This window comes from Heterocephalus glaber, unplaced genomic scaffold (assembly GCF_053883595.1).
Source record: "Heterocephalus glaber isolate CG9 unplaced genomic scaffold, H.glaber_assembly_v1.0 deba00001509, whole genome shotgun sequence".
NCBI lineage: Eukaryota > Metazoa > Chordata > Mammalia > Rodentia > Bathyergidae > Heterocephalus > Heterocephalus glaber.
Window position 1 is genome coordinate 31084299 of NW_028258325.1, and position 15546 is coordinate 31099844.

The 15546-nt window shown below is 44.5% G+C and overlaps 1 protein-coding gene and 1 pseudogene across 6 annotated transcripts in view; both read left to right on the forward strand.

Annotated features, from left to right (window-relative positions):
* Tbc1d1 (TBC1 domain family member 1) overlaps positions 1-15546 on the forward strand; it is a 234372-nt gene that overhangs the window by 136117 nt on the left and 82709 nt on the right. For all 6 annotated transcript variants that reach the window (XM_004867684.4, XM_004867686.4, XM_004867687.4 and 3 more), the window contains 2 exons: positions 126-217; positions 6612-6722. In XM_004867684.4, coding sequence (XP_004867741.1) covers positions 126-217; positions 6612-6722 — 203 coding nt within the window. The remainder of the gene's footprint in view (positions 1-125; positions 218-6611; positions 6723-15546) is intronic.
* LOC147825103 (transducin beta-like protein 2) lies at positions 10826-13730 on the forward strand (annotated as a pseudogene).

Genomic DNA, 15546 nt, shown 5'->3' on the forward strand with positions numbered 1-15546 from the left:
AGGTTCTGTAAAGGCTGGACAGCCTACACTTGGGGGTGAGGTGAAGGGAGTGAGCGTGGAAGAGGCCAACTGTACCTCATGGTTTGTAAATAGTTTCATCACGTCTCTTTCCCTTCTTTTAACAGGAATGAATTCTTCCAAAACCAAATTAGAACTCCAGAAGCACCTGACGACACTGACTAATCAGGAGCAAGCAACTATTTTTGAGGAGGTGCAGGTACGTGCACAGTGTGTGGTTTCTAGCAGGAGAGTAAAGGCCGCTGCCTCCCCTTGTAGTGTTGTTTTCACAGAGTGACATCACAGCCCACAGGCCCTGTCAATGTCATGGTTAAGAGTCCCCTCGAAGGGTGAGCTGAGAACTGCAGGACCCCATTCCTGTCAGGTGTCAGCTTCAGTCCTCAGAGTGGGGGATACAGAGATGCCTTCCTCTTAAAAATATGTCAGACTCAGAGCAAGGAAACTGAGACAGAAGACCTGACTCTGGTCCACACACTTGCTCTGCCCTTCCTACTTGGGATTTCAGCCTGCAGTGTGGAAGTCGCATGAGACACCTGAATCCATTTGGGCGTGCACATGAACACAATTCTAATGCCTGCCTCTTTTTTTAATTTTTTGTTTGAAATATAAATTTAGGCCATGTTGCAGGTTTAGAACCATATAACCTATCAAACTGAGAAAAAGGCAGCCACCACCATGACCACCACCACCACCACCATGAACAGGTTCCTCAACTTTCTGCATTAAGCTTCAGAACCAGCTCTGGTGCTTGTGTGGCGCCTCTGTGCATCGCAGGGAAACTGTGCCATGGGTGCTGGCATGTTAGAGTCTGTTCATCATGAATCTTTAATGAGCTCATCACAAATTTCATGTCTGCTTTAGCCCAGGGGCATTTTCTGTGGTTCTGTGGCACTTTTCTAGGAAAGAGAGCAAATCAGAATAAAGAATAAATCTCTTCTTTTTTTTTTTTGAGGGGTGGAGTGCTGGTGACCAGCAGATTCTGCACACAAAGGAGTGGTTAAACAAAACAAGGCTCGCAGCTTGAGGATTGAGTTCCCTCTGCCCCCTCACTGGGAAAAGACTAACGAGAGGCCCAAGATCTGTTTTCTGTTTGTGTAAAAAAATTAAAGGATTATCCTTTTGTCTTTACACTTGTGTTAGAGTACTTCTCTCATTCCTTTGTTCTTGTGCATTTGTACTTGTAGAAAGAAAGCACAGGAGGATTTAAAAAGTTTCACATATGGACTAGAGCAGTGGTGGCAGACCTGCGCAGTGTGGGGCACAGCAGGCTGTTTTCATCGAAGCTCTAAAAGGTTCATCACTGGACAAGGGAGTATTTTTCACAATTTTCAATTGATTTTATGTTCTCTTATTTTCTGAATCAGTTCACTCAGTGCCTTGCCTTTTCTCAAAGGTTCCTTAAAGATCTCTGACCTCTTAGACTTGGGATCAGGAGTGGGCACGTTGCTTCTGATTGTTAATGCATTTACAATCAAAGGCAGAGTGCCAGGTGCGGATCCGCTTCCTGGTGTGGAGCTGTTGAGTCACTGAGGAGAGTGTCTTCCTGGCAAGCATAGTGATGCACCCCTTCCCTAATGTGGTTTTGCACTGTCATTTAGACAGCGCTGTGCAACTTTCCTGGAGCAGCGAGGTGGCTCAGTATAGGCACACAGCAGACAGTTTGCCGCAAGGAAGAGTTCTCATAGATAGGATTCTGAGAGTCTGTCTCTTCCATGGAGGTTTTAAGACACTTAACACACATGGCAATGAAACTTTAGAAAAAAGCAGATGACAAAATTTGCTTAAAACAAAAGCAGTTAATATCCCAGGGCTCAATGTTTTGTTCTAGACATCTCTGTTTTGTTTGTATTTTCTTTGAACTGAGAAAGAAGTAATATTGTTCATTGACTTTGAAAACCTAGTATATACTTTGCTGTTCATCATAAGTTGCCTCTTTCTTGAATGATTCATGTTGGACACTGATCTTCTAATGGTTCATTGATAGATCTGCTGAATTATTTCCTCAATAACCAATCTTGGGGTTTTTTTTTTTATTATTTTTTTTGGTTGTTTTAGTACTGGGGATCGAACTTGGGACCTTGTGCTTGGGAGGCAGGCGGCAGCACCACTAAGCTAAATCCCAGCCCTAATCTTGGTTTTACTAAGATATTTTTTTAAATCAGGCTACCAGTTTCTTTTTAGGTAGCTGTGTCTGCTAATGTATTTGAAAACCACACATTTTAAAGAGGCCATAAAAACATGGCTTGCTGTTTTATGAGTCCTCTTATAATAGAATGGTAAATGTTTTTCTTTGCAGTCTTTCTTAGAGGGTAATTTGTTTCTGAAAAACTCCCCTAAGGCAAATGTAATTGCTGTTAAAATTAATGGTACATGAGTACTTAAATAATTATGAAAACATAACCATAGTCAGTGTTTTCGTAAATGAATGTTTAATGCAAAAAAAAGAGAAAAAATTACAATACACACAGAGCCATAGGCAAAAGGAAATCAGTAGTAGCTGCGAATGGTGCAGGACAAGATCACTGACCTGAGCTCCTAAGAACACGGTGCGGGGCAGGCATGTGGCCCTGTTCAGCCCTCTCCTCATAAGAGGACTCGTGGCCCTGCAGAGCCTCCTTTCGTTTGTGCACTGTTGGAAGTGTGTAATTGCCATGCGCACCTCGCTGGGCGTACGTGTATGCAGATGACCTGGTGGGGTCTTACTCTCCTCTCCCACTGCTCCCCGGCTGGCCCAGGGCGCAAACCCATGCTGTCATCCTTGTCACAAAGAGCCGCTCTCAAGCTGAAATAAAGCTAGTTTAAAAATAAGTTTTAAAGTCTGAGTCTACTAATCAGAATGAGTGTATTTCAGGTAATAACTTAATGAAATCCTGAACAGATAAATCAAGTAGATTAATACCCAGTAGACATTAGTAATTCATTAAATAGCATGATTTTTCACAAGATAAGGATTAGTGCTCCGAAGGTCCTTTTTTTCACTTTGTAAAAACTATGTATCAACTTGGTTCCATGGTTTAGAAATTATCCTTATGTAAGACCTGGTTAGAGTTTTTTTTTTAAAAAAAAGATAATCAGAGGGCTGGGGATTTAGCTCAGTGGTGCCACTGCCTGCCTCACAAGTGCAAGGTCCTCAGTTCGATCTCGGTACCAAAAAAAAAAAGATAATCAGAATATAGTAGGCAAGTGGGCATTGTCTTTTTAAGTAGTTTCCTGGGAACACCATCGACTTTCAGCCTTTTGATATTCATCATCAATGCTGTAAATTTATTTTTCAGTTGCCTTTACAACACTTTAGGAGCCCCTTATAGAAATTAGGTTAAAAAAAATGACAAAATTGTTTCTGTTCCCTTTGGAAGGCATTTAGTTGTCTTGGAATTTAAAAAATTGAATTATACCTACAGAAAAGTATACAAATCAGTTCAATGATTTTTTTTTTTTCTTTTCAGTACTGGGGACTGAAATTTTTATTTTTTTTTGAATCAGGGTCTAGTTAAGTCAGTAATTGCCCCTTGCCCAGATTGGGCTTGAATTTTTGACCCTCCTGCCTCACCCTCAGAGATCTGGAATTACTGGCATACACCACCATTCCGAGCCTAGGTCAGTAAGTTCTCACAAGGTGGGGATACCTGTGCAGCCAGTACCAAGATTAATAGGGGCTTTCTGGTTGGTGTGAGGAAGCCTACCTCATCATTGCCTCCTGTGAATGCCGTCCTGACTTGTGACATCATTTTGAATAGACAAGTTCATTTTTGACTACAACGTGATGCTACACCTCGATTTACCATTATTTTCCTTGGATTTGTCTCTCTGATTAACAAATGTTTATAAAACTAAGTCAATTTTAAGAAATAAAGATTTGCCACTGTTGATGGTAAAGTCACCCAGCTGAGTTGGGGAGTAGCCTCTCATTATGTTGCAGAATTATTTTGAGGAAAACTTTCCTGGCCTTACAACACCACAGACATGCATTTTGCCACTTTAGTGACATCCTGTTGTATAATGAGCTCTGGGTGTGCAGACTCTGGTTTGTGGCCTCAACTTTTAATGGGTGCCAGCTGGGGTGATGTACTGTGCTGTCAGCTCATTTGCTGCCTCTGTGAATAGTTTCTTTCATGTATATCTTGAGGGACCATGTATTAGCACTCCTCCATACCGCATGCTTGCTGCATGAAATAAACAATCATGAAGAATTTTTCCAAACAAACCATATTTCCTGTGAACGTTCCCCAAGGTTTAAAAACACAGGAGAGGAAAGAATGGGTCAACCTGTAGGTGCTGCTTTTGTAGAGGCTCCAAGGCCTGAATTCCTGTTAGCTTCCTTGGACTCCCCCCACCTCACCACTCCATTTTTTTAAAAAGTTGTTTTGTTTGTTTGTTTATGTGTTTGTTTTGGTGCTGGGGATAAAACCCACGGCCTTGTGCATGCTAGGCAAGCACTTCACCACTGAGCTACACCCATAGCTTCTGAGCAGTTGTTTAAGGTTTACAGAAAAGTTAGGTGGAAAATGGAGGTCCCTTGTATCTTTCACTGCTTTTTACTCCACACTTTCCCTGTATTGATAATGAAACAACTTAGAGTAGTATACATTTGTTACAGTTGATGAGCTACCGTTGTACACTTGCTACATTAATGTTCGGGAGTCTGGAGTTTACATTCAGGTTCCTTGTAGGGGTTTGGACAGTGCACAATAATGTATCCACCATGCAGAATAGTTGAAATCACAGTGTATGTAGCTTTTTGAGGTAGGCTTCTTTCACTTAGTAATAAGCACTTAAAGTTCCCTCATGTCTTTTCGTGACTTGATATGGTAGTTCATTTCTTTTTAGTGCTGAATAATATCCCATTCTGTGGATGTACCACAGTTTGTTTATCCATTCACCTATGAAGGACATCTTAGGGGCTGGGGATTTAGCTCAGTGGTGCCGCTGCCTGCCTCACAAGCGCAAGGTCCTGAGTTTGATCCCCAGTACCAAAAAAAAAAAAGGACATCTTAGTTGCATCTATGTTTTGACAGTTATGAATAAAGCTGTTGTAAATATCCGTGTGCAGGTTTATGTGTGCACATATGTTTTCAGCTCATTTGGATAAATGCCAGGGATTGCTGGGTCCTGTGGTAAGAGTCAGAATCTGCCGAACTGTCTTCCACAGTGGCTGCACCATTTTGTCTTTTCACTGGCAATGAATGAGTGAGAGTTCCTATTGATTGTTTTGTGGATCTCCAGACTCAGAATACCCATAACCTTCTTGAGATCTATCCCTTAAGTTGAAATTGTAGTATCTGAATACCATTTTCCTTTTTTGAGGATCTAATGGAAATCCACTCTAGAAAAATATTCAGGTGTTGCCTGTGACGTGAAATCTTGTTGACATTAGGATCCATGGCCTAGAGTTCAGGTTGAGAAAGTCTGCTCGACTGTAAAACATTTGAAAAAGAGCAGGAAGTCCTCAATGAACACAAACCCTCCTAATCATAGACTGTTTTTTCCTTGAGTAACAGGAACTGCTTGCTTTCTGAACGATCCTCTAAGAGAAGGGCTTGTCTGAGGTTCTGGATTAGGGCTCCTTTGCTTGTACTGCTTGTGAGGTGAAGGGTTATACCACTGTTCCTCACCTGGCCAGAGAAGGTGGTTGTCACCTTGAGCAGTTGACCTGTTTGCTGCAGCCCAACTCTGTTAAAGGGCAGGTTGGAAGTTTAGAGTTAAGGAAAGAAGAGGACCCAGCAGTGAGTAGCTGTCAGTTACTTCAGAAGTTTATAGACTAGATGCTTTGTGTGTCTCCAGAGAAATTTGTTCTGTTTCCTTCACATTCAGACAAAATACTGTGTTAAATTAGATGACCTTACAAACATGGACCCTGACTGATATTTCAAATCTAGCAAGTTTGGAAGCTGGAGGATACTATGGAGTTTATTTGTGCACACCCTCATCTTAACAGAGGAGAGAGCTGAGATAAATGACCTGGTTTTGGTCAACAGTGAGAACATACTTGTCTTGATTTCTAGTCCAATGTACTTTGCCACTGCCCTGTCAAAAAAATTAAAAGGCACAGAGAGGATTTAAAGGAGGGAGGAAGTGGGCGGACAGAAGGGAAGGGGGGGGGCGGGGAACCAGCTGTGAAATTTTGTATTGAAATGCATGCCTCATGGGGATTCCACAGAGTCCTTCCTGATGAACACATCTGACATGTGAAACCACAACCCTGAGCCCAGTTGCTCTTCCTTACCAGTTTGCTAGCCGTAAGAGCTAGTATGATGTGTGCTTAGTATGGCTCCTGACCTCTGGATGTTTACATAGATTTTGATTCTTCTGTTTTAAAAACTGTTTATTAAATGTTTGAACTGTCTTCATCTGATGTTAAAAATTTATTTTAGATAAAAGGACATTAAAGATGAATTCAGCCCATTGGCTCCAGTTTCCTTTTTAAAAAAATCGTCTTCACTGTTAGGATTGTTGGTGCCCCCTAGTGAGAGAACTGGGTGAAAGGCACTACTATAGTTGGTAGATGGAAGCTGGTAGCACTTCCAAAGGTGTTTTAGCAATTTTGTTGACAATTAAAAAGATATGTAATATTGCTTATTCTTTATTTTTAAAAGAAATTGAGACCAAGAAATGAGCAGCGAGAGAACGAACTGATTATTTCTTTTCTGAGATGTATATATGAAGAAAAGCAAAAAGAACACATCCATATTGGAGAGATAAAGCAGGTATGGCACTTTTGTCTCTTCAAACTTTTTACTAGGACACCCACTATATGCACAAAGATTTGAGGGCTTTCTGAAGCACTGAAACTTCTTTTTCTCTGTGTGTTTTATTTTCATTTGTTGCACAGGTAAGGAAAATTTAGGAGTGTTGAGATTGTGGTTGAAGAAGATGAAAAGAGTGTCTGTCTACATCACAGATGGTTGGAGCCATTGCTCTTATTGGAAATGTGGCACAGAGCACCAAGAATTAAGCTAAGAGCTGTGTGACTTGCAGAGAACCAGTCTCTGTCACCTCTCCTTTCTCCCGTGAAAAATGAGAATGACATTATATGGTTGTCTTTGAAATTATGTAAAATACAAGAATTTCTTTAAAATATAAATGTTATGTTAATGTAGGATCATGTTACCGACAAGTTAAATACAGCATTAGAAAGCCTGACTTATATGTTGTTATTGTCTCTCTCCTGTCTTCTACTGTCCAGAACTTGAGTTAGCTTTGCTATTTGTGGGGTGCTGTGTCAGAAGCTGGGGCTACAGGCAGGTCTCTGCCTTCTGGATTTGAGTTTGTTCAGCAGACCTAGTGCCACAGGGACCACTTGCTCTTGACTCCCTGTAAGTCAGTTTGTCATTAATGCATGTGTATATGCTAAAGCTAACTTCAGAAAATCAGTGAAGAGTGTTCAGGTTCCTTAGTTTTCCAAAACTGGGCGGCTCTTGTTTTCCTTCAACCTGTTCGAAATGCTTATTCCAAAGGAAAAAGACGCATTATGCTCAGTGCTGAGCTTCTCCCCATAGGTGGAAACTCTGCTTCTGGTTAGCTTTGGCAATTCTGCATCTTTTCTGAATTCTCAGAGCTCATGTACAACATCTGTGTGTGTGTGTGTGTGTGTGCGTGCATGTGTTTGTATGTATGTGTATGTATTTCCCTGCAGTGCTGGGAATTGAACCCAGGTTCTTTGCCCTGAGCTGTATTCCCAGCCATTTTTGTTTATTTTGAGATAGGATCTCACTTGCTGGGCTCAGTCTTGTGATCTTCCTGCGTCAACCTCTGAAAGTGCTGAGGTAATAGAAGTGTACCACTTACCGGCCTACCCAGGGCCCGAATAGCAATGACCCTGACACCAGTGCATCACTTGTGTCTTGCTTTTGGCCTTGGTTTGCTGGTGTCCCTCCCCTCCCAGCCTTGGCCATGAATCAGTGTTTAGGTTCTGCACCCTCCCATGCACACGTGGGTGGGCTCATTCAGTCTTAAATTTTCTGGGATTATTTCTGTTCCTTTTTCACCCCTTTCCCCCTATTTGTGCTACTGATAGCTTTTTCCTTGTTCTGACTTTTTTCTGAGTTAGTTGGACTTCTTCTGACAGGAAATTTATAATTTTGAAATAATTTGTAACTGCTAGGAAGAGGAATGAAGCATTTATGGTGGATGAAAAGTTGTTTTGTATTACACATTGTGAGCATTTGTGGAAGTGGAAAGTTTTGACCTAAGCGAGTACTCATTTTTATGGATCACGATAGTATCTTTATGAATTGGGCATAGATCAGGCCAATGGAGAAATATTTAAACTTTTTAAATTTCAAAACATCAGAGATTTTTTTAATGTAAAAGAGAGCAATGTCCGCTCCACTGCTACTAGGGGTTTCTAAGCATTCTGTGGTCCAGAAGGCTTATGTCTGCATCTATAAAGAAATTACTGTGACACCCCCCCTCCCAGGTGTGGTTGGTGACTCCCCAGCTGGATACTCAGATGGACTCTGAGCAGTGGGATTTTCAGAGCAGCAGCTCCTCTGAGATGGGTCGGATGTAGCTTAAGAGTCACCATTTGGTTTCTGCTCATACTTTCTGCTGTCAGATAACTTAACCACTTGGGTTTCATTGCCTTTTGTTTCACCTAAACATTCTGGTAGCTTCTGGAAATGTATTGTGATGTGACCTAAACAGGTGAGACCCATGGCTTTGACAAAGCTTTCCTGGCCACTGCCTTCCAAAGTGGACAGAGGACAGTGAGCTTCTGCCTTAGTGCCCTGCACCAGTCGGTGGAGACATGGATATGCTTTTCAGCTGAAAGTGCTAAGAGCTGTCAGAGGAGTTGATTTTCATCAGTTAGAAAAAACTGAACAAATCCTCAGATCTTGTGGAAAAGGAATCAATTTGGGTGAAGGCCCATAAGTCGAGTTATAGTTAACTTCCTGCACATATGTACATGAGAGAGTGGCAAGTATTAGAGGGCTTATCATTTCTACTTGTATCTGCCTTGCAGTTTTTCTTTTATGTAGGATCTACCAACAGATACTGCTTCCCTCAAACTTTTAGCCAATATTTTCTTTCTCAAAACTATCAGTCCAATTTGTTTGTGTTATGAAAACTTTCAAAAGCGGGCTGGGGATTTAGCTCAGTGGTTTCGCCGCTTGCTGCTCAAGGACCCGAGTTCGATCTCCAGCACCAAAAAACAACAACAACAACAACAGCAAAAAACTTTCAAAAGCAGTTCTACAGCAACTTAACTTTGCCAGTGAACTGGGGCTGAGTTCAGGCATCCCCCTGCCAGAGTTCTTGGTAGATAACTCCCTTTACCCCAGAGGCGTCCTCGAGTCCAGACAGGCCCTTATTCTTGGTAAATGATGGTACCGGACTAATGCGCAACTGTAGAGCACCTATCTCTCAGTGATCTACACTTAGTACAGCATTTGCGGAGTGTGTCTCTGTTGCTTCCGGCATGTGTTCCTCATGGGCCTACCTGGCAGCCAGCATTTATCCACTCCCTCTTAGGCAATCAGAAGTTGCAAGTCCAGAGTCCACGTGCTCAGTACTAGGGAAGCACAAAGGTGAATGATCGCTAGTAGTCGTTATGTGAATGCATGTTCTAATGCTCATAGGAATGAAATCATGGGTCCTTGGATGAAGGTGAATGTAGCTCTTATCATAACCTTTTCTTTGCCTTGAGAAATGTGCAATATTGATTGACAAATTAGGATTTTTCTATTTAAAAAAAATTATCGAGTCTTAGAATTATCGAGCAGATTACTGAATAAAATTAAAAGATTCTGAATAGCAGTGAGAATCAGAAAAGGGAAATAAGAGAATATCCTATACCCATCAGATTGGGCAAAATGGGAAAGATTTGACAATGCGCTGAAAAGGCAAACGCTCGTGTATGGATACTGGAACTTAATTAATGCTGTTTAAGGGAGAGAAGCTGGATGAGAATATCTGGTGTGGCTAAAGATTCATAGTCCCAGTAACCCAATAATTAGGACATTCTAATTACTTTTCTTGCAAAACCTTTCACATGAATGCAAAAAGAGCTCTGGGTGAGAGAGCCCACCAAGGCCTCTTTTGTAAGAGTAAAAAAGGGAATAAATGTTTAATAACAGGAAATGGATAAATTGGTTATATAGTGAGACACTGCACTCTGTCTGAAGGGAGTGAATCCAAGAACATTTGTCAACATTGGTAAATCTCAAAACCAGCACTGAAGAAGAACAGTAATTGCAGAATGAGTTGTAAAGCACACCACCTTCATTTAAAGTTCAGTACATGTCATTAACTACATGTAACATATGGATTCATATACATAAAAATGCAAGTACAAATTGATACATAAACATCAGATTCAGGAGAGTGGTTTTCTGATGGGGATGCTGCTAGTCAGTCTTCAATGATGTCTAATGTTCCCCACTAGCAGTAGGAAGGAGAGTGCAGACAGTAATCCTGATAGCTGACATTCCCTGTGTGTCTGGTGTGTTCTAAGTGTTTCAGCGTGTGCCAATTCTCTTAAGCCTCATGATGGTGGTGGAGGGGGGAGTTCAGGCTGCAGGTGAAGGAACTGAGAGGGCAGTGCATGATCCCTGGCCAAGGCCACATAGGTAGGGACCAGCAGAGAGGCACTTCCCGTGGACGTGAGTTCCAGAGCCCCTGATACTTGGCTGGAGCCAGTGGTGGGCAAAGCATTTGTCAAGTAGTCTCTGTACTTTCCTACATCCTGGAAATACATGTATAACTACAATGGAGAATATGTCTATATTCAAAGTAGTGGGGACGCCCCAGCATGCCCCACCCCTGCGTGTGCGGAGACCTGTGTCCGCCGGCATCATGGTGGGCTGAGGTGGCAGCGGCACAGCCACTGTGGAGCTCCTGGCGATGTTGGAGGTGATGGTGCTGTCCCTTTTGGTCGGGCTGTTTGCCCTGATGGTGACGGTGGCGATTGCACGGGGGTGGCCACGTCCTGAGGAGGAGGAGAAGGGCAGCCAGCCTGTTGCCCAAAAAACAAATGGACCCAAGAAGCCAGGATCTAAAAAGCAGAAACAGCAGCAGTGGATTCGCAAGGAGAAGCCTCAGCAACACAACTTCACCCACTGCCTTTTGGCTGCAGCACTGAAGACCCCACTACCTCTGGCCGAAGTAGTAACCGTCCCGTCTGATCCCTCCTCTGCCTAGCCCACCCTCATCCAGCATCAGGGCTCCAGGTTTGGCTTCGCTATCTGTTCACACTTCCTCCACCCTTCACCCAGAGCCATAGTGGGAACATATTGTGCATGGACCTCAGCAGCAATGGCAAGTATCTGGCCACCTGTGCAGACAGTTGCACGGTCTGCATCTGGAGCACCAAGGATTTCCTGCAGTGGGAGCACCGAAGCATGGGAGCCAGTGTGGAGCTGGACCACACCACCTTGCACTTCAGCCCTGACTGCAGAGCCTTCATTGTCTGGCTGGCCAATGGGGACACCCTCCAGGTCTTCAAGATGAGCAGGTGAGAAGATGGAGGCTTTACCTTCACAGCCACCCCAGAGGACTTCCCTAAAAAGCACAAAGCTCCTGTCATCAACATTGGCATTGCTGACACAGGAAAGTTCATCATGACAGCCTCCAGTGACAAAACTGTCCTCATCTGGAATCTGAAAGGCCAGGTGTTGTCTGCCATTAACACCAACCGGATGAACAACACCTACACTACCATATCCCCTTGCAGCAGGTTTGTGGCCTCATGTGGCTTCACTCCGGATATGAAGGTCTGGGAAGTCTGCTTTGGGAAGAAGGGGGAATTCCAGGAGGTTGTGTGAGCATTTGAACTGAAGGGCCACTCGGCAGCTGTCCACTGCTTCGCCTTCTCCAGTGACTCCTGGCAGATGGCCTCTGTGTCCAAGAATGGCACATGGAAACTGTGGGACACTGACGTGGAATGCAAGAAGCAGCAGGACCCCTATTTGCTGAGGACAGGCTGCTTTCAAGAGGCGAGTACCATGCCGTGCCACCTGGCACTCTCCCCGACACCCACATCTTAGCCTTGGCCAGTGGCACCAGCATTCACCTCTATAACACACGGCACGGCGAGAAGGACGAGAGCTTTGAGCAGGTCCATGGGGAGTGTATCGCTGACTTGGCCTTTGATGTCACTGGCCACTTGCTGGCCTCCTGCGGGGACCGGGCCATGCAGCTCTTCCATAGTACCCTAGGCCCACCAGGCAGTGGTGGAGGAGATGTAGACCCTGCTGAAGTGTGCTTCCAGTGACAGCACCCACCAGAGGCTACAGCAACAGCTGGCCCAGGCCCAGGAGGCCCTCAAGAGCCTGGGTGCCCTAAAGAAGTGACTGGCTCAGGCAGGGTCCTGCCACCTGTGTCCACTGCCACCACTTTCTTCCCAGGTGCTCCTGGGTGGAAACCCTCCGGAAGGAGTCCCCTGATTTTCTCATGGTCTCTGTCCCATTGAACATATTCTTGGCTACTTAAGAGCTTGATCTCCCCTTATTGGTTCTGACTCCTCCTGGACCAAGGAGCAAGGTGCTTCTCTCCTGGGCGCAAGAGGTGGCGTCTGTCCTCATCTAGCACTGAGGAGAGTGGTAGAGGAGTGAGAGAACTTGACCTTTTGACAGTGCACCCTGACACCCAGAGAAGTTCGTAAATATGGAGGTGAAGCTTGGGAACACCCTGAACAAGGCGGCAGCTTTGCAGGGTGAGATGTTGGGAACCTTCTGGTTACAGAGCGGGGCATTGAGGTCAGGGTAAGCTGAGTCTTCACCGGGACCAGGCTCCTAACTCCAGCAGAAAGGAAATGGAATGGATTTCATTCTGGGCCTTCCATTTTCTTCTTTGCAAAATGGAGAACAATACTGTGGCTGCTTCCCAGAGGAGCCGATGTGAAATGAGTAGAAAGTCCCCACACTTTGGAGGACAAGGAAAAGATGGTCAGTGTCATTAACAACTAGCTATGAGTGGGGCTCAAACTGTGGGTGAAACCGCACTCGAAACACAGAAACTCATTCCTTAGCAAGGCGCTGTTGGCTAGGACTCACACATTTGGTACCTGGATCAGCTTCACATTTTGTGAAGGAATAGTGTTATCTCGAGGTGGGGCTCCTGCCTTTCCGAAGGGTACATCCGCTTGAGGAACCCTCTTCAGCTCATCACTTATGTGCATACCCACCCTGACCGGCACAGCACTGGACAGGGATGATAAATGTGAAGTGGGCTCTGCCATCAAGGCTGGCTGGAGGGAGAAAATAAAGACATGTTTCGTTTATTCATAGCTACAGTGGACTGTGATAAAGGTCAAGAGAGGTTTGCAATCAGGATGGAGGCATTAGGTAGGAAGTGGAAGGGATACTTTTGATAAGGGATAAATTCTTCAAAAGTTTGAATTTTGGGCTGAGCATGGTAGCATATACCTGTAATCCCAACACTCGGGAGGCTGAGGCAAGAAGATTTCCCCGAGTTTGAGGCCAGCTTGGGCTACATAGCAAGACCCTGTCTCAAAACAAAAAGTTTGAATTTTGGGATTTGGGGACTGTTTGTCTAGGGAGAGGCCAGGAGTTGAGGACTCTGGAGGATTTGGGTTGAGGAAAAATACATTCAACAAAAATCCAAGTCTTGTGCCAGGGATTTAGCTCAGTGGTTCTGGCACCTGCCTCTCAAGCACAAGGTCCCAAGTTGGACCCCCGGTACAAAAAAACCCCCAAAAAATCCAAGTCTTGATCTCTTGACCAAAACCAGGGCCTGCCCTAGTTGTCCCCAGTGCTGTCGAATGTCAGAGCAAGCCACAGCCTTGCCGTGGTCCTTGATTGCTCCCTTTTTTTGACACCCTCCATCCACCACCACCATCTCATCCTCACCTCAGAAACCCCTTTGCTTGTGCTTCAGGTGACATGCAGAGCCTGCCACCATCCTGGTCCTGTTTACTGTCACCCAGTGGCTTCTGTTTTCCTTTGTTGCCTGGTTAATTTGCTCTTCAACATAGCAGGCTGATCTTTTGACAGTGTAAAACATCATATTACTCCTTTCAAAGGTTTCCCTTCACTCTTGGAACAAAATCCACAATTCTCACCCTGGCTCGCACGGTGCTGTGTAAACTCACTGTCCCTCTGTGATCCCTTCCTGTTCTCCAGCCATGCCAGTCTTGCTGCTCCAGAATGGGCAAGCTCTTTGTAGCCTCCAGTAGGCCCTGTGCCTTGCTGGTTCCTCCCTGTGGAAGCATTTTTCTTCTCTGTTGACAGCAGGCTGGCCACAACTCGGTTCTTTGTTTCTTTGTACCTTGAAGTTATCCTCCTTGCCGCCGCATCTGAAGCAGCCCTTTCCCCCCATCATCACAGGCATCACAGCTGATTTCCTTTGTTATATTACTCAGTGCTGTCTGAAAGAAGCCTGTTTGGATACTTGTCTGCTTCAGCTTCAATGCTTATGAATCTCAAGTGGACACTAAAATCACTGGAGACTGCGGCAAGCTGGAGGGCAGGGGTCCTGGGTGTGGGGCGGGGCAGGCTGCTGTGTGAGATGCCTGTCTGAGGGGCTTGCCATTGGCACCTTACTGAAAACATCAAGCACTGTGAGGACCACGTGAGACACTGATGTGGTTGGAATGTGACCAGCCAGACTTTTACTGGCAGCCTGAGGATTGAAGAACCCACGAGAATGTGAGCTGTGTGAGGACTGAGTATGCTTCAAGCCGGGTCCCAGGCACAGCATCCGGGACAGAATAAGCCCTGGGTAAATGCTGAGGGCAGACCAGGAGCAGTGGGTAGAGATGGCGGTGTTCTGCCTGCCTCATGCACTCCCAGTCTCCACTATGGGCTTCTGTTCCTAAGGGTGATGGAACTGCACCAGGGCCTGGCAGGGATGCTTGATTGTCAGAAGAACGAAATTTGCCTTAGCACACGTGTTTGGAGAAGCATGTCTGGCCTTACTCCATGCTTGATGCAGGGAGAGGAAGGATTGTGTTACCAAAGCCTGACATCTCTGGGCACCGTTGTAGCTGGGTCACTCACTGACTTGGGACCAAGAGCAGGGAGGTAGCTTAGCCGCTGGGTTAGTTTCCTCATCTGTGAAATGGGAAGAAATTCTGTCCTTGCCTACCAAAAAAAAGTGGTGGGGAATTTGCTTGTGTGTTTTTCTAACAAAATCATTGTCTAGCTGGAAGCAATCAGGTGAGAATCCATGTAAGAAATAGTGTAATCTAGGGGTTTCTTTTTATTTGTTTTTAGTTTTGTCTTTTTTAAACATACTTCCTTTAACATTAAACTGCACTTAGTGGGTGTCAGACAAACTGTGTTACATTTCTGTTTTCATTTTACAGTTAGTTAAGAGAGAAGGGCTGGTTGCAGAGGAAATGAGAGGGATTATGGAAGTCACAGGGAAGGGAAAGAGGAAAAAGGAAATCAGATGTAGAGAGGGATGAAGGGATTCATATAGGCAGAATGGATTCTCAGCTGATGAATTTAGTTTGTCTTAATCTCTGGAATGCTCCAAAAGGTAAGTGATTGCTTTATTTATTATTATTGTTGTTGTTGTTATTATTATTATTATTATTATTGTTATTTTGATACCAGGGATTGAACT